The 25,430-nt window shown below is 46.1% G+C and overlaps 1 protein-coding gene and 1 long non-coding RNA gene across 7 annotated transcripts in view; one reads left to right on the forward strand and one right to left on the reverse strand.

The window, feature by feature from the left end:
* The window catches only part of LOC309646691, a 36,409-nt gene extending 14,676 nt beyond the window's left edge, over positions 1-21,733 (reverse strand). For both annotated transcript variants that reach the window (XR_014255529.1, XR_014255530.1), the window contains exon 1: positions 18,926-21,733. This is a non-coding gene — a long non-coding RNA (uncharacterized lncRNA). The remainder of the gene's footprint in view (positions 1-18,925) is intronic.
* Positions 1-22,982, forward strand: part of ZHX2 (zinc fingers and homeoboxes 2) — a 186,133-nt gene extending 163,151 nt beyond the window's left edge. For all 5 annotated transcript variants that reach the window (XM_082433177.1, XM_082433176.1, XM_082433180.1 and 2 more), the window contains 2 exons: positions 5,991-8,730; positions 21,742-22,982. In XM_082433177.1, the coding sequence (XP_082289303.1) occupies positions 6,210-8,726 (2,517 nt within the window). In that variant the 5' untranslated portion in view covers positions 5,991-6,209 and the 3' untranslated portion in view covers positions 8,727-8,730; positions 21,742-22,982. The remainder of the gene's footprint in view (positions 1-5,990; positions 8,731-21,741) is intronic.
* Positions 22,983-25,430: the final 2,448 nt, after the last annotated feature.

Below are 25,430 nucleotides of genomic sequence, written 5' to 3' on the forward strand. Positions count from 1 at the left end.
TATGCAGCCTTCACGCCGGCGAGTAGCAGGCCTCGTGGCGCTGGTCCTGACCTCACTGGTGGCTCACAGACTTTCAGAAAGACAGACGCCAAGTCTCTACTGCTCTGCAGACACTCACCCCCTTGTTGTGCTCGGATTATTCTTCCAAGGGCAGTGGTTCTTGCAGCTTCACTGGGGGGACCTTGGGAGAGGAATTCTTCAAAGGCTCACTGTTTTCTGAGCCCTCCCCACCCTTCTCTTTCCTTCCTTCATCTTCCCTTCTTTTTAATCTGCTGTGGTTTGCACCCCTGGTTGCCAAATACGTTTTAGAAGATACCATCTATTCTGAACCACAGTTCTTAGAACATCAAAAAGCTTTTAGGATATTTCACCACAAATTTGGCTCATTTCTTGGCCTCACTTGTCAACAGATTTAAATAATTCTAGATGAAGGAGTTTCTGTGAAAAAAGTCTCTTCTCTCCCCTGCACCTATTCCTGCCCAATTTCTTTGTTCTGCAAAAGAAAAGTTGTCTTCTGCTCCCTCTCTTTTAAAAATCATAATTCAGGGCTTCCCTGGTGGCGCAGAGGTTGAGACTCTGCCTGCCAATGCAGGGGACACGGGTTCGAGCCCTGGTCTGGGAAGATCCCACATGCCACGGAGCAACTAGGCCCGTGAGCCACAATTACTGAGCCTGCGCATCTGGAGCCTGTGCTCCGCAACAAGAGAGGCCGCGATAGTGAGAGGCCCGCGCACCGTGATGAAGAGTGGCCCCCACTTGCCACAACTAGAGAAAGCCCTCGCACAGAAACGAAGACCCAACACAGCCATAAATAAATAAATCAATAAAATAAATAAACCCAAAGTTTAAAAAAAAAAAAAATCATAATTCAAAGGCCCAGGCCTCTTGGATAGTGGGCACAGATTTGGCCACATTCTGCTACGTCAGTGGTAACCCCTACAGAACTGTAGGACCTCCTTTCCCTTACCGAGTTCCTCCGCTCATAGAAGCCCTCGTGCTCACACACATTCACACGTGCACACACACACGTGCACACACACACGTGCACATACGTGCAGATGCAGGCGTATGTGCATGCACACACAACACATGCAACATATGTGCACATACGTGCAAGTGCAGGCATGTTCGCGTGCGCACGCACACACGTGCAATGTACATGCACGCAACACACATGCACGCACCCACATCACTGAGCATCCACGAGAGATGTGCCCGTACATCACTGGTCTGCGTCAGCCGCAGTTCCCTCAGGGTAGCCACTCTGCAGTTAATTTAACATTCACCCAATCTTAATGGAAAGCATACTGTGGACCAAATACTGCTCTAGGTTCTGGGGAAATCACAGTGAAGAGTTCCTGCCTTTGTGGAGTTTATATTCTAGAACAGCACCGTCCGGTAGAAGGTCCCTCAATGAGAGTGATGTCCCACACTGTTTAATACAATAGCCACCAGCCACGTGTGGCTGCTGAGCACTCGAAATGTGCCTGGTGCAACTGAAAACTGGATTTTAAATTTTATTTAATTTTAATTAATATAAATTTAAAGAGGCACATGTGGCCAGTGGCTGCTGTATTAGGAGAAAATGGGTAGATACTCTCTCCTGCCTCTTCCTTTAACCACAAAAATACATAAGTAAATTTTGAATATTAAAAAGTGCTATGCAGGGAACTATATTCAATGTCTTGTAATAACCTATAATAGAAAAGAATCTGAAAAGGAATATATATACATATTGGGTTGGCCAAAAAATTTGTTTGGGTTTTTCGGTAAGATCTTACGGAAAAACCCAAACAAACTTTTTGGCTAACCCAATATATATATATATCTCTGTATAACTGAACAATTTTGCTGTACACCTGAAACTAACACAACATTGTAAATCAATTATATTTCAATGACTATATATATATATATGGTGCTATGAAGAAAGCAAAGCAGGGAGAGAGTGACTGGGGAACTGGGAGAGGCAGTATTTTACATGGAATGGTGGTCAGGAAAGGCCTCTCTGTGGAACGGTGACTTTTACATGGAGCCATGAAAACCAAGGAGCTCTAGGGGTGGACTTCCTGGCAAAGGCCCTGTGATGGAAGGGATACACCTGTTCCAGCAGCCGCAGTGAGAGGAGCAAGTGGGGAGGGGAGCATGGACCAGAACGTGCCGGGTTGGAGTTCACTCTGATGGGAAGCCGAGAGAGGGCTTCATGCAGAACAGTGTCCTGAACTGATTCCTATCTTAAAATCTCCCTCTGCATGACTATCATCAAAAAGAATACAAATAACAAATGTTGGCAGGGATGTGAAGAAAAGGGAACCCTCATACACTGTTGGTGGGAATGTAAATTGGTGCAGCCACTGTGGAAAACAGTATGGATGTTTCTCAAAAACTAAAAATAGAACTACCATACGACCCAGCAATTCCACTCCTGGGTATATTTCTTAAAAAAAAAAAAAAAAAAAAAGGAACTAATTTGAAAAGATATATGCACCCCAGTGTTCATAGCAGCATTATTTACAATAGCCAAGATATGGAAGCAACCTATGTGTCCATCAACAGATAAATGGATAAAGAAGATGTGATACACACACACAATGGAATACTACTCAGCCTTAAAAAGGATGAAATTTTACCATCTGCAACACCATGGATGGATTTGGAGGGTATTATGCTCAGTGAAATAAGCCAGACAGAGAAAGACAAATACAAATCACTTATATGTAGAATCTAAAAAGTACAACAAACGAGTGAGTATAACGAAAAAGAAGCAGACTCACAGATACAGAGAACAAACTAGTGGTTACCAGTGGGGAGAGGGAAGGGGGAGGGGCAAGATAGCAGAGGATTAAGAGGTACAAACTGTTAGTCATAAAATAAGCTACAAGGATATATTGTACACCATGAGGAATACAGCAAACATTTTGTAGTACTATAAATGGAGTATAACTTTTAAAACCTGTGAATCACTACATTCTATACCTGTAATTTACATAATATTATACACCAACTATACTTCGATTTTTAAAAAACCTTTAGAGATTAAAAAATAACATTTAAGTGCTTTTCAGTACCAAAATGAATTTCAAACCATAAATAAAGCCCATCAAGAAGCAGAAAGAAAATCCCTCTGCTGCTCTGGAGAGGAAGTAAGCAGGAGGCCTGTGGGAGGCTTCCAGACGGGAGATGGAAGTGGTCCGATACTGGGTTTATTTTGAAGACAGAGTCAACAGGATCACTGATGGACTAATTTGGAGGTGAGGTAAAGAGGATTTTGGCCTGAGTGTGCCATAGAGATGGAGATGAAGAGCTGTAGACATGGTGGGGGTGGGGGGGCAGGACCCATGTTTGAGGGGGAAAATCAAGAGTCTGATGTTCAGCTAAACATGTCAATTTGGGCGTTGTCAGCAAAAAGACACAGCTCCCCTCTGCTCTGCTGTGCCCATCTCCTGTCCTCACCAGTGCCCTGAGGGACCCTCACCCACTGCTGGTGAAATTGCCCAGCATCACTTTGTTATAAAGCAGAAACTAACACACAATTGTAAAGCAATTAAACTCCAATAAAGATGTTAAAAAAAAAAAAAAAGAAATTGCCCAGCATGAAAATGCCTCAGAGTGGCCGTTTCTGGGTTCACAGGGGAGGGATACCCCTCCCCCGAGTCCTGCACAGGTTTGTCACCTGAACCCCCTGAGCAGATAAGTGGGGCCCCAAGTCCCAGAGGGTTGCTCTTGAAAATAAGTCCATTAATTCTGCCTGGAGCCCTCTCTTCAGTGGAACTCAAACCTAGGCCCGTGGGAGGGACGGGAGAGGATATGCTATCTCCTCCATCCCCTTTCCCCCGGATGTCATGTCAGCTACCCCTGTTTCCAAACACACGATGAAAGGCCATCCTCTATGGAAGCCCATGCATTTAGATACTCAGCGTGGTCCAGCCCATCACTTCCCCTGTTGGGATTCTGTTAACATAACCTACCTTATAATAAGCAAATTGTTCCCGTACTCCTAAATTAATATTTGTTTAATGCAATTCCAATCAACATTCTAACAGAATTTTATTTTGCAGATGATTCTGATTCATGAGAACTGATTTACATTAATAGGTGATCAGAATAACCCAGAATTATTTGGCAAAAGAAGAATGATAAAGAGAAACTCACTCTACCAGATGTTAAAACATGCTCTAATCTACAAAAAAAAAATTTAAGTGAAGCATAAGTGTAAGGCTCAAGAGCTAGATAAGAGGTACAGAACAGATAATCCAGAAACACCCTAGTATATAGAAAAATTTAATGTATGGCCAAGGTGGCTTCACAAATTAGTGAGAAATAAATAACACTATACATGCTATTGAGATAATTGATAACTTTCAAGAAAAATGGTTAGAAATGTATCTCACAGCTTACCCCAAGATCAGTTCAGTTCAAGTCCAGACAAGTTAAATGTAAAAAATAAAGCCAAAACACTCTAAGAAAACATAGAATAATAGGTCTCAGCTATCAAAGCAGGGAATCACCTTCTAAGTGTAAAATCACAATGAAAGAAACCACAAGAGAAAAAGATTGATAAATTTGCCATCTAAAAATAAAAAATTTCTACCTGTAAAACATGAAAAAATACCATATGCAAAACTAAAAGGTAAATTACAGACTGGAAAATTTTTGCAACAAATATAGAAAGGTACTAATGTTTTTAATATAGAAAGAACTCATAAATTAATAATAAAACCACTGGGCATCACAATATAAAAATGACATAGGGACTTTCCTGGTGGTCCAGTGGGTAAGACCCTGCGCTCCCAATGCAGGGGGCCTGGGTTTGATCCCTGGTCGGGGAACTACATCCCGCATGCATGCTGCAACTAAGAAGTCCGCATGCCACAACTAAAGATCCCGCGTGCCACAACTAAGACCTGGCACAGCCTAAATAAATAAATAAATAATAATTTTTAAAAATGATAATAAAGTATGTTTTTTTAAAATGGCGTAAATCCACAATTCACAAAAGAATACAAATGGCAAGTGAATTTTGAAAACTGTTCACCCTTATTAGCAATCAAGAGAAGCACCAAAGCATATTAAAGCAGTTTTCCCGTATCTAATTGGCCAGGCTTTTTAATGGTAATATTTCATGTAAGCTAAGTGGTGAGTCGGGCACTCATTCACTGCCGGTGAAAAGGCCAAATGATGCAAAAACTTGGCCATATGAGTCAAGAGAATGTAAAATGTTGACCTCCTTTGACCCAGTGCTTTTACTTCAGAAATAAGGACTAAGGGTATTGACTACAATTTTGTCGAGAAGAGCCAAAAATTAGGAATAAATGTCCAGCAAAAGTCCAATGGCTAAATACATCATGTATGGTATATTCCTACAATGTAATGTCATGCAGCCATTTTTTAATCATGCTTTTGCTCAAAGTTTGTGAAAATGGGAAATGTTCAAGTGAAATGAAGGAACTACGATATTTGGGGTGATGTTTTTCTTTTTTATACTTTGATGCCTTTTCTGGATTTTCTATAGTGATTTTACCTTTATGATAATAAACGAAACATTCACATCCATTTTCTAACTCCTATATAAATTCCACTTGCCAGCCCCAGGCAAGCATCTTGCTTCTGATGTACCATCCATAAAAGCGGCTTGCGAACCCAACCAACACTTCACTGCGAGGTTCCCTCCACCACCCTACCCACCACTTCATAAGATCTCAGTGCCCTTGTTGCTTTTCTGTATCCCTTGGTCTCTAAACATGAATGAGTGACCTGCATCCTCATTTGCTTGCTTTGGGCCTGTTCCCACTGCCCTTCCCAGAGAATGGAAGAGAAGAAGAATGTGATCTTTCATTTTTAGGTGTACCCACTCTCACACCCTCTGTGCGCACCTGGGTATTTGCTTTGGGTGCCAGTTGGGATGGGTCATGGGAGCAACTTAGAAAGAAATGCTAGTTTCTTTTGCCTTGTGAGGAAACACTGACACTCTCTTTGTTCTTGTCCCACAGATATGATGCTGCCTCTTGTGTTTTGGAACAGTTACAATCTTCTGCACTGAAATCATTCTGGAAACTCAAGCACCAGACTTCAGCGTTCAAGTGAAGCCAAAGCCATTGGAGCGGGGCATAAAGCCAAAAGCCTTTTATCTTAGTAGTTCCAAACATTTCACTGCCCCTTCCCTACCCGCCCCCATCCCCAAAATAAGCCATTGCACACAGACAGACAGCATGGCGAGCAAACGAAAATCCACAACCCCATGCATGGTTCGGACGTCACAAGTAGTAGAACAAGACGTGCCCGAGGAAGGAGACAGGGCCAAAGAGAAAGGAATCGGCACACCACAGCCCGAAATGGCCAAGGACACTTGGGCAGCAGAACCTGAAAACTCTTCCAAAGAAAATGAAGTGATAGAGGTGAAATCTACAGGGGAAAATCAATCCAAAAAACTCCAAGGTGGTTATGAATGCAAATACTGCCCCTACTCCACGCAAAACCTGAACGAGTTCACAGAGCACGTTGACATGCAGCACCCCAACGTGATTCTCAACCCGCTCTACGTGTGTGCCGAATGTAACTTCACAACCAAAAAGTACGACTCCTTGTCTGACCACAACTCCAAGTTCCACCCCGGGGAGACCAACTTCAAGCTGAAGCTCATCAAGCGCAATAATCAGACTGTCTTAGAGCAGTCCATCGATGCCACCAACCACATCATGTCCATCACCACCAGTGGCCCCGGAAGCGGGGACAATGACCCCGGGATCTCGGTGAGTAAAACCCCCATCATGAAGCCAGGGAAACCGAAAGCCGATGCCAAGAAGGTGCCCAAGAAGCCAGAGGAGGCCGCCCCCGAGAACCACGTGGAAGGGACCACCCGCCTGGTGACAGACGCGGCTGAGATCCTCTCAAGACTCGGGGGCGTGGAGCTCCTCCAGGACACGTTAGGACACGTTATGCCTTCTGTCCAGCTCCCACCAAATATCAACCTTGTCCCCAAGGTCCCCGTGCCGCTGAACACTACCAAATACAACTCTGCCCTGGACACCAATGCCACCATGATCAACTCCTTCAACAAGTTCCCTTACCCAACGCAGGCTGAGTTGTCCTGGCTCACAGCTGCTTCCAAACACCCAGAAGAGCACATCAGAATCTGGTTTGCCACCCAGCGCTTAAAGCATGGCATCAGCTGGTCCCCGGAGGAGGTGGAGGAGGCCCGGAAGAAGATGTTTAATGGCACCATCCAGTCAGTCCCCCCAACGATCACTGTGCTGCCTGCCCAGTTGGCCCCCACAAAGATGTCACAGCCCATCCTCCAGACAGCGCTTCCGTGCCAGATCCTCGGCCAGACCAGCCTCGTGCTGACTCAGGTGACCAGCGGGCCAACCACCGTCTCTTGCTCCCCCATCACACTCGCCGTGGCCGGAGTGACCAACCACGGCCAGAAGAGACCTCTAGTGACTCCCCAAGCTGCCCCCGAGCCCAAGCGCCCACACATCGCTCAAGTGCCAGAGCCTCCACCCAAGGTGGCCAACCCTTCGCTGACCCCGGCCAGCGACCGCAAGAAGACGAAGGAGCAGATCGCACATCTCAAGGCGAGCTTCCTCCAGAGCCAGTTCCCCGACGACGCTGAGGTCTACCGGCTCATCGAGGTGACCGGCCTCGCCAGGAGTGAGATCAAGAAGTGGTTCAGCGACCACCGGTATCGGTGTCAAAGGGGCATCGTCCACATCACCAGCGAATCCCTTGCCAAAGACCAGCTGGCCATTGCGGCTTCCCGACACGGCCGCACCTACCACGCGTACCCAGACTTTGCCCCGCAGAAGTTCAAAGAGAAAACCCAAGGTCAGGTGAAAATCCTGGAAGACAGCTTTCTGAAAAGCTCTTTCCCGACCCAAGCAGAACTGGACAGGCTAAGAGTGGAGACCAAGCTGAGCAGGAGAGAGATCGACTCCTGGTTCTCGGAGAGGCGGAAGCTTCGGGACAGCATGGAACAGGCCGTCCTGGATTCCATGGGGTCCAGCAAGAAAGGCCCAGACGCGGTGGCCCCCAATGGTGCTCTGTCTCGACTCGAGCAGTTCTCCAGTGCCCAGGTGCCCAGCTCTTTGCCCAGCCCCTCACCAGCAATTACAAAAAATCAAGAACAGGTTCAACTCCTGAGGAGCACATTTGCAAGAACGCAGTGGCCAACGCCCCAGGAGTACGACCAGCTGGCGGCAAAGACCGGCCTGGTCCGAACTGAAATCGTGCGTTGGTTCAAGGAGAACAGATGCTTGCTAAAAACTGGAACCTTGAAGTGGCTGGAGCTGTACCAGCAGCAGCACGTGGCGGATGATCACGGCTACGACGCCCTGTCGAGGAAGGCGGCAAGAACCGTCATCGCCGAGAGCTCGAAGAACGGGAGCGAGGGCGGCCCGCAGTACCACAAGGACCCCAAAAAGCTCTGCGAGGAGGACTTGGAGAAGCTGGGCCCCAGGATGAAAGCGGGCGGCGAGCAAGCAAAAGACGGTTTGCCGGCAAAGCCCTCGGAGGCCACCTCGGACAGATCAGAGGGCAACAGTCGGGACGGCCAGGGCAGCGACGAGAATGAGGAGTCGGGCATCGTGGATTGGGTGGAGGTGACGGTCGGAGAGGAGGACGCCGTCTCAGACAGGTCGGACAGCTGGAGTCAGACGGCGGCAGATGGCGCGGCGGAACTGGCTGACTCGGACTCCGACAGCGTCCCTGCTGAGGCCAGCCAGGCCTAGACAGGTAATGCCACCTGCCCCCCCGGGAGCCAGGGCAGGAGGCTGGGTTTCTTTCTTTCTATTGCCAGAGTCGATACAGTTGTCGGGTACAGAGATGTTGACATAGATCATGGGTTCTTCTTTCAAGCTCTTTTAAGACAAAGGAAGAAGAATAGGTGTTGCTAGATTTTATGTTTTTATTGGCAAGGCAGTGCTGATAGGTGACAGCATCACTGCCTGTGGCCTTTGGGGGTCCGTCCATTCTAAAGTCTAGTAACAAGGTAACGCAACACAAGGCCTGTTTTGTGTTCACTGGTGTAAGAAACAAACGTGAAAGGATATGTCTTTTCCTTTTTCTTTTTCTTTTCTTTTTGGATTTTTTAAAGAATAAGTGTCTACGTTTACTGAATAAAAATTTGGGATTGTTTCCTTTAACCTGAAAGGTTTTGAAAGTACCTGGTATTTACCTCGCCACGGCTAAAGGAAGGTGCACCCGTGTGTGTCTCATTAAGTAACCCCGCTTGTTGCTGCGCTGATGGGGTCCCCAGAGCCCCTTCAAATCTGGAAGAGACTGGTGTAAATTAGGTCGGTGGAGCCACAAAAGCCTGGGAAGGGAGGTTACCATGGTCACTAATGGCCATGTCATCCACAAAATGGGACGTGCCACCCAAGCCCTTGGTGTTTGTGCTTCACCAGAGGTCTGTGCAAATCAGGGCCTGAAGCATGGCAGCTTTCTTGATGGTAAGTTTAGAAAAGGGGGCGGGGTGGGGGGGGATAGTAGAGCGAGGGATACAGGAGGGAAAGGTCTACCTCGGCCAAAGCCGAAGTATTCCAAGGGCAGCTTAGAACCAGGAGGGAGATGCGCAATTTACAATCTGCCCGGCTTGGCTTCTCCAGAGGTCACTTAAAAGGAAATGGAAGCCCCGCGCCACCACCATGTCATCTTTAGACATAATGAAAGGTAAAAACCTCTAGAATGATTGATAAGGTCCCCAAGGGAGCCCTGGAAATTACCATACCTTTTTATTTATGAACTCGGACAACTTTGGCCAGCCATGTCCCTCATTAATTCATTTATTCAGTAATAAAACGAGGCACCTGGCAAATAAAGTCCTCTAGAAACCTTATTTTAGCCGGTTCCATCAGCTATTAAAAGAGCAATTTAATGAGCAGCCAATCACAGAATGCCATCAAGTCTTTCTCCTCCAGCTTTGCAGGAGGAAGTGGTAATGGGTTGGGGGTGAAGAAGGTGAGCTAGTGACAGGAGGGGTTAAAGGGCATTATGCATCGCACCAACCACCCGCCTCCACCTGGCTACAACGGTTTCATCCTCCCTCTGGCCATTTTCTTGCTTCTTATAAGAATCTACCAGGGACTACCAGGGACTACCAGGGACTTAACCACTGGCAGTCCAGTGGTTAAGACTTCGCCTTCCAATGCAGGGGGTGTGGGTTCGATCCCTGGTCGGCGAGCTGAGATCCCACATGCCTCACTGGCCAAAAAACCAAAACATAAAACAGAAGCAATTTGTAACAAATTCAATAAAAAAAAAAAAAGACCCTACCAAACCAGCCCATATCCCCCTTGTTGAAATGAAGGAGCAATTTTTTTTTTTTTTTTTGTCCAACCAGATTCTGCCTGAAAGCTCCTAGTTTGCCCCGTCTTCCATCCCAGATTTTTCTGATGCATAAACATAACCTACCACACAGTAGACAGTTGGGTTCAATTCAATTCAACAAATACGTCCTGAGCGCCTACTGTGTGCGGGCGAATGTGCTAGGCGCTAGAGAGGACAGGGTGAAGAAGATAGAGTCCTTCTTCACCGGGAGCTCAGTCAGACCAACAAGAGGGGAAATTGCTCTTTCCTTTATTCACCAGGGTGCTCCGTGGCATGATGGAGACGTGCACGCAGGAGGGGCACCCAGGCTGGGAGTCAGGGAAGGCTTCCTGGAGGAAGGGACAGCTGACTCAGGAGCTAGCCAAGTGCACAGACAAGCAAGAGAGTGTTTCAAGTGGAAGGAAGAGCCAAGCAAGGGTCCAGAGACAAGAAAAGGAATGGTGCAGCTGCGGAACCAAAAGAGGTTTGGCGTAGCCAGGAAGTTGAGTTTGGGATTCGGCAAACAATGAGAAGAGGCAAACTAAAAGAAAAACTGATGGCTTTCCACAGCAGGCAAAAGTTATTCTGAACCAGTTGTGTTTGCTCAGTTTGGATATAAGGATGCTAATTGTTCCTGTGTCCAGACTGGGCTCTGGATGCACATCGCTGAGTGGGAGGTAGCTAGGGATGGCAGCCCCCCACTGGCCCCCAAGGCCACCTGTCCTCATCTTTTCTCTGCCAAACGATACCAACACCAACAGTTGACAGCGCCCATCTGAGCTGGTTGCCACTGTGCTTGACCCCCACCTGAGGCCCAAGAGAAGGAGAAGGGGGAAGAAATGCTGAAACCATAAAGAGAAGCTTTGGGAAGGAAGGGAGGGAGGAAGGAAGGAAGGAAAGAGGCAAGGCCTCCTGAGTTCAGAGGCTGAGCTGGGCGCTGTGGCCACAGATGGTCTCATTCAATTCTCCTAGCGGCCCTGAGAGGTAAGCTTCTCTATATTTTTATAAAACCAGAAACTGAGACTCAGAAACCAAGGAACTTATCCACATTCTCCCAGCCAGCACCTCGGTTTCACTCCGGAGCCTTCACTCTTCCTACTGCCGTTTCTGCCTCTTTATTTCTGACGGAAATTCCCCATTTCTGATTGATAGCACCTCCCACCCCTGACCCGCTCCTGTGGCGGCAGATACCTAGGGTTTTTAGAGTTGACTTTTGAATTAACATCAAATAATTCAGAGATGTAGGAACTAGTCAAGTCCCCCCAAAAAACAGGAACACCCAAGAACCGCTTTTTTATGTTTATTTATGGTGAACGCCACAAGTGTGTGCTAGAAAACATTCCTAAACAACAAGCTAAGATCTACTCAACACCTGTGACATCTGATATCCCTAATGGGCCTCCTGATATTTTTCAGGTGCCACTGAATTGAGAAAGGGGCCGCCGTCTGTGCCGGTGGCGGCAGCCAAAAGTTCTCCCAAGTCCCGACAGAGGCACCCCTTCAAGGAAGCTTCCAACCTCGAGGGGAAAAAAACCTCTCCAAATACTTCACAGCTTTTATGAACCAAACACATGGGTCTCTTGAAATTCATAAATATTCAGTGATGTCTTTATTTAAACACATATTTATTTAGGAACCTGCAGTTGAGTGCAGTTGCCACACACATAACAATCCTGGGAATGATGCATGGTTTTGATTTCATGAAAGGTGTTATGTGATGCACATATGAGAGAGAGAGAGTGAGAAAAAACTTGGGTAAGCAGCTGGGCGCTGACTCTAGGATGGGATTTCCTCTGTGGGAGTGAAGCGTACCCACCCTGACCAATTCCTCTGGCTGAAGCTTGGCAAGGCCCAGGACAGTATTTGAATGTCCAGGCTCACCCTGGCCCTGAGATTAGACACAAAGATAAGGAATCATTCCCAAGCCTTGAACTGGGGCATCTTGATTCAGTCTCTGAGTCCAAACAATCATCGAGCTATCCACTGAGAGATCTGTCCTGGTAAGAGGCCAAAAAATAAACTCCTCCTTTCCTAAAAATGAGTCAGAATACTTGAGCCAGAGAATGTCAGACATATGCCTTGATGTTTGGCCAGACGGAATTGCCCGGCTCTGCTACCACGAAGAATTTCCATTTATTTGTATATGCCATGTGCTCAGCATTCTTCCCAGCACATCTATTAAGTCATTTACACTTCATGACAACCTTCTGAGAGAGGTACGGCTCTTTCCCCATTTTACAGAGGGCCAAACGGAGGCTCAGAGATGCTTGCCCTGGGTTCCTCAGCTAGCAGCTGGTGGAGCCTGGAGGCCCCGTCTCATCTGTCAGGTCACTGCCTGACCCCACCACCGTGGCCCACCACCTTGCCAACAGTGGCACCACCATCACCGCCCAGGCTGGACCAACAGGACGTGGTCATTTCTTAATTCTATGTGGAGTGGGAACTAATACGCAACTATTCACTACTTTGCTGCCTCCTGATTTCTGACAATTTCCATCTCCTGAGGATTAGGGATGGCTTTGGGGAAGAGGTAAATCTGTGAAATGTCAGGAAAAAAATATTTTCCATAGTTCAGCTTGCTTAAAATATTCAAGGCTGCCAACATCGGATCCTGGATACAATTTAGGATCAGGATAGGTATAACCCCGTCATCTGTTCAGATTACCCATCCAAATACAGATATGTGAATGGATGGATGGATAAGTGAAAATGTTGTAATTAACTATTTCCCTGTCTCTCCCCTATCAGACCCTTAAAGGCAGGCACCATAGGCCATTAATCTCTGAATCCCCCAGTGCCTGATTCAGAACAGATGCTTAACAGCAGTTTATCAAACCAACCTGAGAATTAACAAAGATAGTTGGCTTCCAGTTATCCAGGATCTGGTACCTCAGTCCTTTGCTTCTCCTCATTTTTTTTTCTATCACTCACTAGTCCCATCAGATGACAGCCATCAGGGGAGAGGAACTGGTGACAATCTGCTTTCCCTGTGTGTGGGCAGCTTGAGGGAAAGGTCTGTTGGAGAATCGATCACTAGCTATTTACTGGGTGATACTTCTCAGGGACTGTACCTTAGCCTCGCTGCCCTGGTACCTCATGGAGAGTTAACCGCTATCACTTCCTTTTACCTAATTCTGGAGTTTCTCACACTAGGAATTCCCACTGTGCTTTAGGCAGCTTGTAGTGACTTAGGAACATAATGAAATTGAAGCCCCTCATTTTTCAGAGGAAGGATGCTGGCCCCAAGGAGGAGAAGCAACTAGTCCAGATGTCCATAATAAGTGCCTTGGCTCATTCATCCATCAGCATTTGTGGAAAGCCTGCAGTGTGCCAGGCTCTGGAAGGCAGCGGTGCCCAGCATGTCCCTGCCCTCATGGAGCCCATAGTCTTTGACCAAATAATCTTCCATCAAACAAAAAGGAAATGTTGCCAGGTGACAAGATTTTTTGAAGGAAAGGCGCATGGAACTGTGAGAATATAGATTAGGGCAATTTGACCTGATTTAGGGGGTTGGGCAAGGTTTCTCTAAACAAGCAGTGGATGAATTGAAATCCAAAAGGTTAAGTAGGAGTTGGCTGGGCAGAGAGGAGAGGAGAAACAGTCCAGGCAGAAGAAACCACATACCCAAAGACCCTGAGACAGGAGGGAACTTGGTGCATCAGGGAAACTAAAAGGTGACTATCATGGCTATGACTTGTCTGAGTTCACACTTCAAAGAAGTGCAAGAGTTAAAAGCCAGAGTGCTACCTGGACTCATCATCAAATTTTCCCTTGAAACTCCTCTAACTCATCAATAAAGACTATATGTGATTCTGTATGTATGACCACATTGACAAAGTTTGAGACCCTCTGAGATACTCAAGGGAGGAGCAAAAGGAAAGTCATCTTGCAGATGTCTGGGTGTTGAGACCTTTCTTTCTGCCCTAGTAGTATATGGAAGATGGATGGTAGAAAATTCTAGAGCACCCACATGCCTATACATTTTACTGTATTCTTTTTTATGATTTTCTACAACCTTAATACTTACTGTGTTAGTCAACTAGCTGCCATAACAGCAGAGCACAGACTGGGTGGCCTAAAGAACAGAAATCCATTTTCTCACAGTTCTGGAGGCTAAAAGTGCAAGATCAAGGTGCCAGCAGGGTTGGTTTCTGGCGAGGCCTCTCTCCTTGGCTTGCAGACAGCCACCTTCTCTCTGTGTCCTATGGCCTTTCCTTTGTGCATATACCCTCCTGGTGTCTCTTCCTTGTCTTATAAGGACACCCATCCTGTTGGATTGGGGCCCCACCCTTATGACCTCATTTAACCTTCATTACCTCCTTAGAGGCCCCATATCTCCAAATACAGTCATACTAGGGATTAGAGTTCAGCATATGAATTTGGGGTGGGACACAGTTCAGTCCATGGTACTTACCAATAGACTTTGTTGTTGTCAAGACCAAGTGAGATAATATAAGTGAAAGCCCAAAAACAGGGGCCTGGCATTAGCATCAACACCTGCTCAATGGATGCTAACTCAGAAGTTGCACATTCTTCTGCATATGGAGAACTTAGCCATCTTGGGTTTCCAAGTTGACTGTTTCAGTTGGGGCCCCACTGGTACAAACTCATGCTTTGGGCTGTTAATTGCATGTGCATCTTGGGGCGGGGGTTGGGGGCCTGGGACAAAGACAAGGGGCAACATTTGCTGAGCACTTACTGTGCCAGGCACTGCTCAAGCACTTTACATGTGTTAACAACTCTCCAAAGACATCATTTTCTTCATTTGATGGCTGATGAGAATGAAGCACAGAAAGGTAACTGGTCCAAGGTCACTGAGATAGAAGACGGTGGAGCTGGGATTCAAACCCAAACCTGCACTTGTAACCTCGTCAGGAGCCTGCCTAGTGAGTCTAAAATCCGATTCCATTTGAACTCCACAGGATAATATCCAACTGATGGAAAAGGGACAGGAAGAGCCAGTGGCCCTCTGATTCCTTCTGCCTTTGAACCTCTCTGCGAGCAGGGAGACCTGACTTACAAGTCTCAGCAATTTCCCCAGCCACAGAGGCTCCCCAAACTGCTGCAGGGAAAGAGCTCCTGCCGGACGTTCAGAGTTGACATAATATAGGATAGTGTGAAATTTTCCTCATCCGCTGAGAAATTACTTATTCTTTCTCCGTGTCACCATGTTTTCCTTTTCTCAGTTCTAATTCAAATTAGACCATGCCCCTTCCCAGTAAAAGAAAGTTGGACTCAGAAATATGATTGAGATAAGACTGAATAAATTACAATCACAGTGCTTGCTTTTCTATCTCATGGACTGCGGTGTTATTCTCTCTCAAGTCCACAGGGCCTAAGGGAAATCCCTACAGGGAAAAGTAAAGAGAAATAGGAACAGAAAGCTAGCACATGGGAAAAGAATTCTAATTGTTTCATGCTTCCCCAAAGGTAAAGTAATAGGGAAACAGATTTTGCTGAAGAATTAGGTAGTACTTTTTAACATTCCAAGGTGTGCCCAAGATAGAAAGGGACAGCTGCGGGAGCCAGTGGATTCCCTGTCCTGGATAATGTTCAGAGAGAGGCAGGGCATCCACTTGGTGGAAACGTTCGAACAGTGGCCATAAGAAAAGGGGCCCAGTGACTTTGCAGTTTCCCCCAAAGCTAAGAACTAGTGCTCTGGGATTAAGTGACCCATCGGGCGGTTGGTTCTCTACCATGCGGAATGTCCCTGACCAAGTGGTAGGATTCCAGGTAGAAGCCCAGGGGCTTAGCAAGAGGCCACATAGTCAAAATCACTGTAATACTCTTTTAAAAAAAAAATACCCTGAAATGTGAACTTTGTCATCAATCTTGTGTAACCAGCCACCTCTAACAGCACTGTGCTCTCTTCTTGTTTTTCATTCATTAACGAACATTTGAGTATCCTCAGTGAGCCAGACTCAGTGTGGGGCGGGGGTCAGCAGTGAACTCTGTGGACATACGTTTAAAAAGGTGAACTGAGGGTGTCTGGGAGCAGGGTCTTCTGTAGAAGCGACCTGCAGATGGGACCTGCTGCCCAAGGGGAAGGCGATGGGGCCAGGCTGTGTGCCCTTGGTGTCCTGCATCTTCCCAGCCTCACTTTGAGAGTGCAGCCAGCTCCCACAGCCCAAGTCCTGCCCACCGCTACATAGCCTGGGAGAGGTCAGAGGAGAATTGAAGTCTAGCAGTTCCAAGAGTGCTACTGGGGCCCAGAGCCATCCATAGACATCTGGAATCACTGCAAAAGCCAAAAAAAACTGGCTTTGTCTCCCCTTCTCCAGGTCACCCTTTGGCCTTGCAATATGTTTTTTGTGGGGTTTTTTGTTTTGTTTTTTTAATGGCCTTGTTCGGCATTTATTTTTCATATTAATACATATGGCTGGAGGATTATACATGTTCATCCCCATAAGACAGGGAGGAACACATTGTCATAAAAGAAATTGAAGATGATTCAAAGAAATGGAAAGATATCCCATGCTCTTAGATTGGAAGAATATTGTTAAAATGGCCATACTATCCAAAGCAATCTACAGATTTAATGCAATCCCTATCAAAATACTCATGACATTTTTCACAGAACTAGAACAAATAATCCTAAAATTTATATGGAACCACAAAAGACCCAGAATTGCCAAAGCAATCCTGAGGGGAAAAAAACAAAGCTGGAGGCATAACCCTCCCAGATAAGACCATCTACAAAGCTACAGTAATCAAAACATGATGGTATTGGCACAAAAACAGACAAATAGATCAATGGCACAGAAGAGCACAGAAATAAACCCACACACCTACAGTCAATTAATCTTCAACAAAGGAGGCAAGAATATGCAATGGAGAAAAGACAGTCTCTTCAGCAAGTGGTGCTGGGAAAGCTGGACAGCCTCATGTAAATCAATGAAGTTAGAACATACCTTCTCATGATACACAAAAATAAACTCAAAATGGTTTAAAGATCTAAATGTAAGACATGATACCATAAAACTCCTAAAAGAGAATATAGGCAAAACATTCTTGGACAAAAATCATAGCAATATTTTCTTAGATCAGTCTCCCAAGGCAATAGAAATAAAAGCAAAAATAAACAAGTGGGATCTAATCAAACTTAAAAGCTCTTGCACAGCAAAGGAAACCATCAACAAAACAAAAAGACAACCTCCTGAGTAGGAAAAAATATTTGCAAATGATGCAACCAACAAGGAGTTAATATCCAAAACATACAAACAGCTCATACAACTCAGTAGCAAGAAAACAAACAACACCATCCAAAAATGGGCAGAAGACCTAAATAGACATTTCTCCAGAGAAGACATGCAGATGGCCAACAGGCACATGAAAAGATGCTCAACATCGCTAATTATTAGAAAAATGCAAATCAGAAGCACAATGAGGTATCATCTCACACCTGTCAGAATGGCCAACGTCAAAAAGTCTACAAATAATAAATGCTGGGGGGGGTGGGGTGGAGAAAAAAGAACCCTCCTACACTGTTGGTGGGAATATAAATTCGTATGTAAATACTATGGAAAACAGTACAGACATTCCTTAAAAATCTAAAAATAGAGCTACCATACGCTCCAGCAGTCCCACTCCGGAAAAGATGAAAACTCTAATTCTAAAAGATACATGCACCCCAATGTTCATAGCAGTGCTATTTACAATAGCCAAGACATGGTAACAACCCAAGTGCCCATCAACAGACTATTGGCTTAAGAAAATGTAACATATATATATATATATATATATATAATGGAATACTACTCAGCCATAAAAAGAATGAAATATTGCCATTTGCAGCAACACGGATGGACCTAGAGAATATTATACTTAATGAATCAGAGAAAGACAAGTATTACATGATATCACTTATATGTGGAATCTCAAAAATAATACAAATGAATCTATATACAAAACAGAAACAGATCACAGACAGAGAAAACTAACTTATGGTTACCAAAGGGGAAAGAGAGGGCAGAGGGATAAATTAGGAGTATGGGATTAACAGATACACACTACTAAACAGAAAATAGAAAAGCAGCAAGGATTTACCATATAGCACAGGGAACTATATTGAATATCTTGTAATAACCTATAATGGAAAATAATCTGAAAAAATATTTATGTATATATAACTGAATCACTTTGCTGTACACCTGAAACACAATATTGTAAATCAACTATACTTCAATTTTTTTAAAATTGCCAGATGGAGAACCACCTTAATATTGAGGTTTATCTAAAAAGCAAATTTTTACATATTTTTATTACTTTCAAATAAACTGACAGCATAGTTGCTAAGATATTTTATAATTCATCAATTATCGGATTGTTTAAAAATTATTTGCTATAGAAAAATCACCATGATAAAATCAACTTCTTTTGCTTCTAATAATTTATACTTGATGTGCATTATAAGAGTGTAATAGTAATTGGCAAGGTAATTCAAGCAGCCTGACTGATCTCATTATCTAGTCATCTTCAAATTCAGAAAACAAAAGAAATCAATAAAAAAAATAAAAAGCAAATTTTTGCCAATCACTTAAAGAGACAGGGTTCAGTTTTCTGTATACGAGAGAGAGGAGAGAAAAATGTGTAAATTCTCACACACACAGGTGAGCTGACTTACCCCCAAGGCTGTAATTTTGCACTTGGCTTTCCTCAAGGAAAACAGGAAGCAATATTTCTGGAGGACGTGTTTGCTTTGCACACCTCGTCTGTTGCCCTCCCAGCAGCCGGTTGATTACGAATTGTGGAAGTGAGGCTCAGGGAGGTTAGGTAACTGACCTCGGCACACAGCTCGGAAGTGGCTGACCCTGGATCCAGCTTTCTCTGACTCCACGGCTCTTTCCTCCCTGCTCCACGGCGGAGACCACAGTCCTGTGCTGAGCTGACGTTCCTCAGCCTGGCTGGGAGAAGGAACAATCGCTCTTTACCCACCTTGGGCCTTGTTTCCTGGAGTCTTGGGAACTGTTCGCATGGACATCCACCCACAGGCAGCCTCCTTTCCGAAGACGGTGAAAGACCCAGTTTGCTGCGGGGAATCCTGTTCTTTGGGGAGCACAGCGGGAGGCCGACTGTGGTCCGTGTGCCCATCCTGGGCGCGTGTGGCTCTGCATGGGATCAGCGATAAGGCACGTGGTCCTCTTCAGCTGCCTGGGACCGCCAGCCCGTCTTTGAAGCAGACCTGCGCTCTCCTGTCGCCACGTGGCTCCATGCAGGAAGCAGCTGTGCACGTAGGGCAAGGAGGGTCAGGTGTGGGGAGGAGCAGTGAAAGTTGGATTGGCCGCAGTAGAATCCGGGTTCCACCGCTTACTACTTGCCTGACACCATTTAATCTCGCTAAACCCCCATCTCTTCACTGCAGGTGGGCCTACCTCCCGGGTTACCAGGTTACCATAAGGAGTAAATGAGATGATCTGTATCAGCACTTAGCATTGGGCCTGGCACATAATAAGCATGAGATATATTTAAGCTACTCTCACTGTTGTCACAACCATGATCATTATTGCTTTTGACTCTGCCGCTGAGCAGTCACGTGACCTGGGGAAATCGCTTTTCCTCCCCGAGCTTCCTTTTTTTTTTCTCGTGAAATGAGTGATGTTGGCAGCATCACCTATAAGGATCCCTGTAGCTCTTACGATTCGGCGACATTTGCTGGATCACTTTTGGGTGGTACCAGATCCCAAGGACACCCTGGAATCTGGTTTCATCCACAGACGTTTCTTTTACAAGCTGTTTCCTTAACTCCAATATTCAGTCTTATTGTCGGGAGCATTTAGGGAATGTGGGTACATTTGACATCCAGACGTTAAGAATGACAAACAATATAGATAATCTGCTGATGCCTTCGGCTAAGAAGTCTGGTATTCTTGCTCTTGGTCCCCTGCACAAGAAAAACACAAAAACTTCTCAGGGCCTTCTCGGCTACTTAGCCAGAGAAGTGACCAAGCAGTAACACAGCCTTACCAGGAGGGAGGCAAAGAAAAAGCCAGTGGCTTCAGGAATCTACAGATTTGATCACCTTCCAGCCTGTCATGGAAAACTACGTCCTTTACAGCCCTGAGCCCTCCCCTTGGATTCATGCTCAGGATCCTTGGATCCCAGGAGCCCACAGAGGAAATGGAGGTCGGCCTTAGTTTCCTAAGGCTGCCATCAAGTACCACAAACTGGGTGGCTTAACCGACAGGAATTTATTCTCCCACGGTCTGGAGACTGGAAGTCTGGTGTTGGCAGGGTTGCTTCCTTCTGAGGGCTGTGTGGGAACGTGTGTTCCTTGCTTCTCTGCTAGCTTCTGGCGGGTTGCCGGCAATCCTTGCCTTATAGATACAACACCCAATTTCTGCCTTCGTCTTCCCATGATGTTCTCCCTATATCTGTCTCCGTGTCCAAGTTTCCCCTTTTTATAAGGACACCAGCCCTATGGGATTAGGTCCCACCCTAATGACCTCATTTTAACATTGATGGCCTCTGTAAAGGAATTTCCAAATAGGGTTACATTCTGAGGTACTAAGGGTTAAGGACTTCAACATATCTTTGGGGGTTGGGAGGACACAATTTAACCCATAAGAAGGTCCTTGGACTATTTTCATTACTTCAAAGTACATAAGAATTAAACACTTCTCCATACTGACTCAATAAACACTGTTTAAGAGCACAGGCTGTGGAAATTGCCTGGGTTGGAATTTTGGCTCTGCCACTTTCTAGCTGTGTGATCTTGGGCAAGTTTTTAAGCTTCTCTGTGCTCAGTTTCCTCACCTGTAAAATGGGAATAACAATTTTATCTACACCTGAGAGTTGATAGAAACATTAAATTAAAAATATACTTAAAATTTCTCATCTTATTATGATTATTTTATATCCTATCATATTTGCAAAGGGTTCCATCTAACAAATACAACAAAAGCACATGTAATACTTACCACATGCTGGGCACTATTTTATATGCTGGTGCATGTATCAACTTCTTATCACAACTACTTTGTGGATGCTATTATCATCCCTGTTTTACAGAAGCAAAAACTAAGCCCTAGAGAGATTTTGACGTGTGTATGGCCCCATGGCCAGTATAGAGAGAACTCCCAACCCAAATCCAGGTTTGACTGATTCTGGGGCCTTTTAGGAACCATTGTGACTGGCTGCCTCCCCAGGAATAAGAAAAGGGTCTTGTAATGATGAAATGAATCACCTCCTTCACTTGCCCAGAAAGTCATCCTATTTTCAAAGGCCTTATTCTGAAGGCACTTCCCATAATGTCAGACTGTGCTCAGGAAAAACGCTTGTTTCTTTAAAACAGGGCGTTTGTCTCTCCTCCAGGCCCCAGGATGGCTTTGGAAGTGTCTCCCCAGGAGAGCCAAGGAGAGGCCACCCCCGATGCCTTGCACCCAGGGAATGATGGTCATCTCCCTGACATCCTGTCTCTCTGGTTTTGTGTTGTCCTTCTAGGGGAGTCCATCAGAACTGCTGTGCTGATGAAGGGGACACTGTGTCTTCAAAGAGAGAAGAGAACTTTCATCCCCAGCTGTGGGCCGCCCTGCCCAGAGACTCCAAGTGGAACGCCTTCGCTCGTACGCACCTCCCCGAGGCCCGGTGGGAATTGTTCATAGTGCCAAAGTCCTACCACTGCGTTTTCCATGGGTCCTTGTAAATAGTTTGCTCCTGTGCCCAGGCCCCCGCCTCTTGCTATACTGGAACCGATTTGTACAATGTGGGAAAATTTTGTTACCTTTTTAACCAAGGGCAACTTCCTTTTCCAGCACTACCATTGTAAGATTTTTTTCCAGGAGGGAGGGCTGATCACACGTGCTTTTCTCTTTTTTCCTTTCTATTTTTTTTTTTTATTTTATTAATTTGGGGGAGGGGGGGATGTTAGCATTAGTGCCATTATATCTACTGGATTTTAGGTAGGGAGAGTTCATTTTTAAAGGCAGTTTGAAATTTGGGAGATTTCTTCAGGGGAAAGGGCTGGGATTCAGGCATCTGTCTTAACTTGGAGAGGGTTTTACAGATGACAGATCTTCCAAATCAAATCCATTTCTATTTCTTCCCCAGCCTCCTCTGGGGGTCCCTGTTTAGCCACACACAAGGCTTTCTGAACTGCCACCAGGCCGGTCTGGTGTTTTTGATGGCCTGGCCTCAGACCTTGGGCCGAGCCAGCACCCGGAGAACTGGGTGGCGGACAGCTACCCTCTGAGCCCCTTTTTAGTGACCAGCAGAAAGGGCTTCTGGATGCATTAGCATCATCATTACTTTCGTGAAATTAAAACAAAAAGAGATCTTTGTGTCTAGAGGGTACAAAGATGAACAGCTTTGGTTTTCATTTCCGTTCCTAGCTGCCTTTTCTCAGTGTGGTATTGGACAAGATTTCAGCTTGAAGCTTCACCGCGAATTGCTTTTTTTGTTTGTTTGTGTGTTTGTTTTGGGCCAATTTTAGTTTCCTGAGTGCACTTTTTTTTTCCCCTCAGTTAGTCCTAACTTCTAAAGAAGAAGAACCAGGAGACGTATCTGGTGTAAATGTTGCTGTAGGAGTTGTGTTTGCAGTCCCTGCCCCTGCCCACACTGCCCCTCATTTGAGTACACTGCACAAATAAAAGGTTAGGGAGTTTGGAAAAAAAAACAATTTTTCTAACTTGTTGCTCATTTGTTGTAACTCAATAAAGCAAAGACTAAACATTTTTATAACCTTTTCCTCTGCTCCTGGTTCTTCATTGCTGTCTGGCTCCCAGGGCACAGCCTGAGGGTTCCAACTCACCCAACCTCTGTTTCAAATCCATTATGACCACACTTCTCATCTTCCGTCCTGGTGAGGCCCGACAGCGCCGGTGGGACTGTAAAAACAGGGGGTAAGTGTCGACGTGGGAATCTTCATCACATCTCTGTGACATAGAGAAGAAGTGAGTGATAGGCCCACCCTTCTCTGGGGTCTTCACAAATAGACTCCTAAAATACTGCAGAGAAGAAGAGCACAGGTGTGGGAATGAGACCTGCCTGCAGGCCACCGCTTGCTCTCGGGGGACCTCAGGCAAGTCACTTCTGTCCCGGGTTGCTGGTGACTGTGCCATTTCTCCGAGAAGGCCGGCTTTTGTGTCTCTGACCAGGTGAGGTTTAAAAAGCCCCTCGTTGTTCAAGGTGACCCTTGTTTAGACCAGTGCCTTTCAAGCTTGAGCAGGCAGCGGAATCACCTGGAAGGCTGGTTAGAGTTTCTAACTGAGTAGGTCTGGGTGGACCAGAGAACGTCCACTGCTCCCAGGTGAGGCTGGTACTGCCAGCTCAGGGTCCCAACATTGGGAATCTCTGGTCTAGATGGTTCATTTTCACAGGGACTTACAGACTTTTGGGCAGTTTATCCACCCCTCGACCTCCAAACTCTCCCCATCCACCTCCCCCGCTGCAAAAAAAACCCAAAAATCCAGCCTGTGCTTTTCTTATTACAAAAAAAAAAAGTGCAAAGTGGCTGTCGCTGGCTCATCTCCTGCTCCCTGCCTACGCTGCCTTTCCCGTCTGCGCTCCGAGCAGTGGACCATCCACAGACCTCATCTCCGCATGCTGTCCTGTCCTTCCAGACCATTAATGAACGTCAGCCCATCCCAGCCCCCTCCCGCTTCTCCCTGGCAGGCAGCTGCCTTCCCCTCCTGCTATTTACCCCCCTTGCCGTTCCGCTTGCCACTCTCAAGCAATTTAAGTAAATTCTTCCAGCAAGGCAGCAGGAGATGCTATTAAATGCCTGGAGACACCAAAGGGAAAACATTGCCAGAACTTTTGTCTTTTTATTTTTAATTTCTGCACCAAAGAGAAAGCTTTGCTAATTGGTTTCAATGAAAATACATAGGAAAAACAGCTGTGCTCTTTTAAGCACCCAGCAAAATATGGCAAGCTACATCTTCCCCCCTGGGAATGATCAAAGGGTGGCAGAAACTAGGAGAGGGGTTCTTAAGGGGAATAGACAGACAGGTGAGGTGGAAGAGAGCCGTGGAGTGGCATGAACACCTGCTGGTTTTGTCTGCCCTGTACCTCTTTGCACTACATCCCTTCCTTCAGGGTTCACTTGTCTCCCCTTCTGTTCATCTGATTCTGAGGGGCTGCCCATCACGGTGACCCGCTCCCCTCCCACAGGACACGCCTGGCGCTCCAGCCCCCTATTCACCGAGCTGGGTGCGGTGTGACGCAGGAGCACTCAGATGCTGGGAGAGAGCTCCCTTTTTCCATTGAGGTGACGAGTGTGATATTAGCCTGGAGCCACCAGCATCCAAATCCCCTGCCCGAGAGAGGAAGCCAGTCTGCAGGTAGCAAGAATGAGGCCGAAAACTCCAGAAAAGAGGCAGAGGAGCAATGAAAGAAGAAAGAGATGATGGTGGCGGTGATGATGGTGGTGGTGATGACAGTGGTGACATCATTTGAGTCCCTGGACCCTGCCGTTCCTGAGGCCAGCTCCCTACCTTTCCAGTTTCATAAAAACCAACATATTTCTCTTTTTGACTTAGGCCAAACACCTTTTGAATTGGGTTGCTGTTGCTAGAAACTCAGCATTCTGAAGGTTTGATGAGATTATGAGATAAAAAACAAAGGAAAGACAGGAAGTGTAAACAGCCCCATGTAGCTGGTGGCCACTGTCCTGGACGCCCACCTCTAAGTCCTTGGTACTCAAGTGTGTTCCCTGGATCAAGCGGCAGCATCACCAGGGTGCTTGTTAGAAATGCAGAATCTCCAGCCCCCACCCCAGACCTGTTGAATCATAATCTGCAATTTCACACCATCCCCAGGTGACTCACCTGTTCATTCAAGTTTAAGAAACTCTGCTCTGAAGGCTTTGAAAGGCTCTTCCCCAGCCTCCTCCAGCACACTGAGGGCTGGGGGCGGGATCTGATACCCCACGGAGCCTGTTTTCAGAGTGTAGACTCCAAGGCCTTGGGGAGCAGGAAGGCAGAGGCAGCAACAGGATGGAGATCACGTGGCACCCCAGCTGCGGGTGCCCTTGTCCTTCCAGACCACCTGGTGCACAGCCACTTCTAGCCAACAGCATGCGGAAATGACAGCTCTCGCTGGCCTGCCACAATACAATCTGGAGAGAACCAGGAGAGACGTCAGTTCCCTCCTACTGATTCCTGAAAGCTCCCATCTGGAGCGCCTAACAGCTG

Source organism: Balaenoptera physalus (assembly GCF_965194825.1).
Source record: "Balaenoptera physalus genome assembly, chromosome: 17".
Classification (NCBI taxonomy): domain Eukaryota; kingdom Metazoa; phylum Chordata; class Mammalia; order Artiodactyla; family Balaenopteridae; genus Balaenoptera; species Balaenoptera physalus.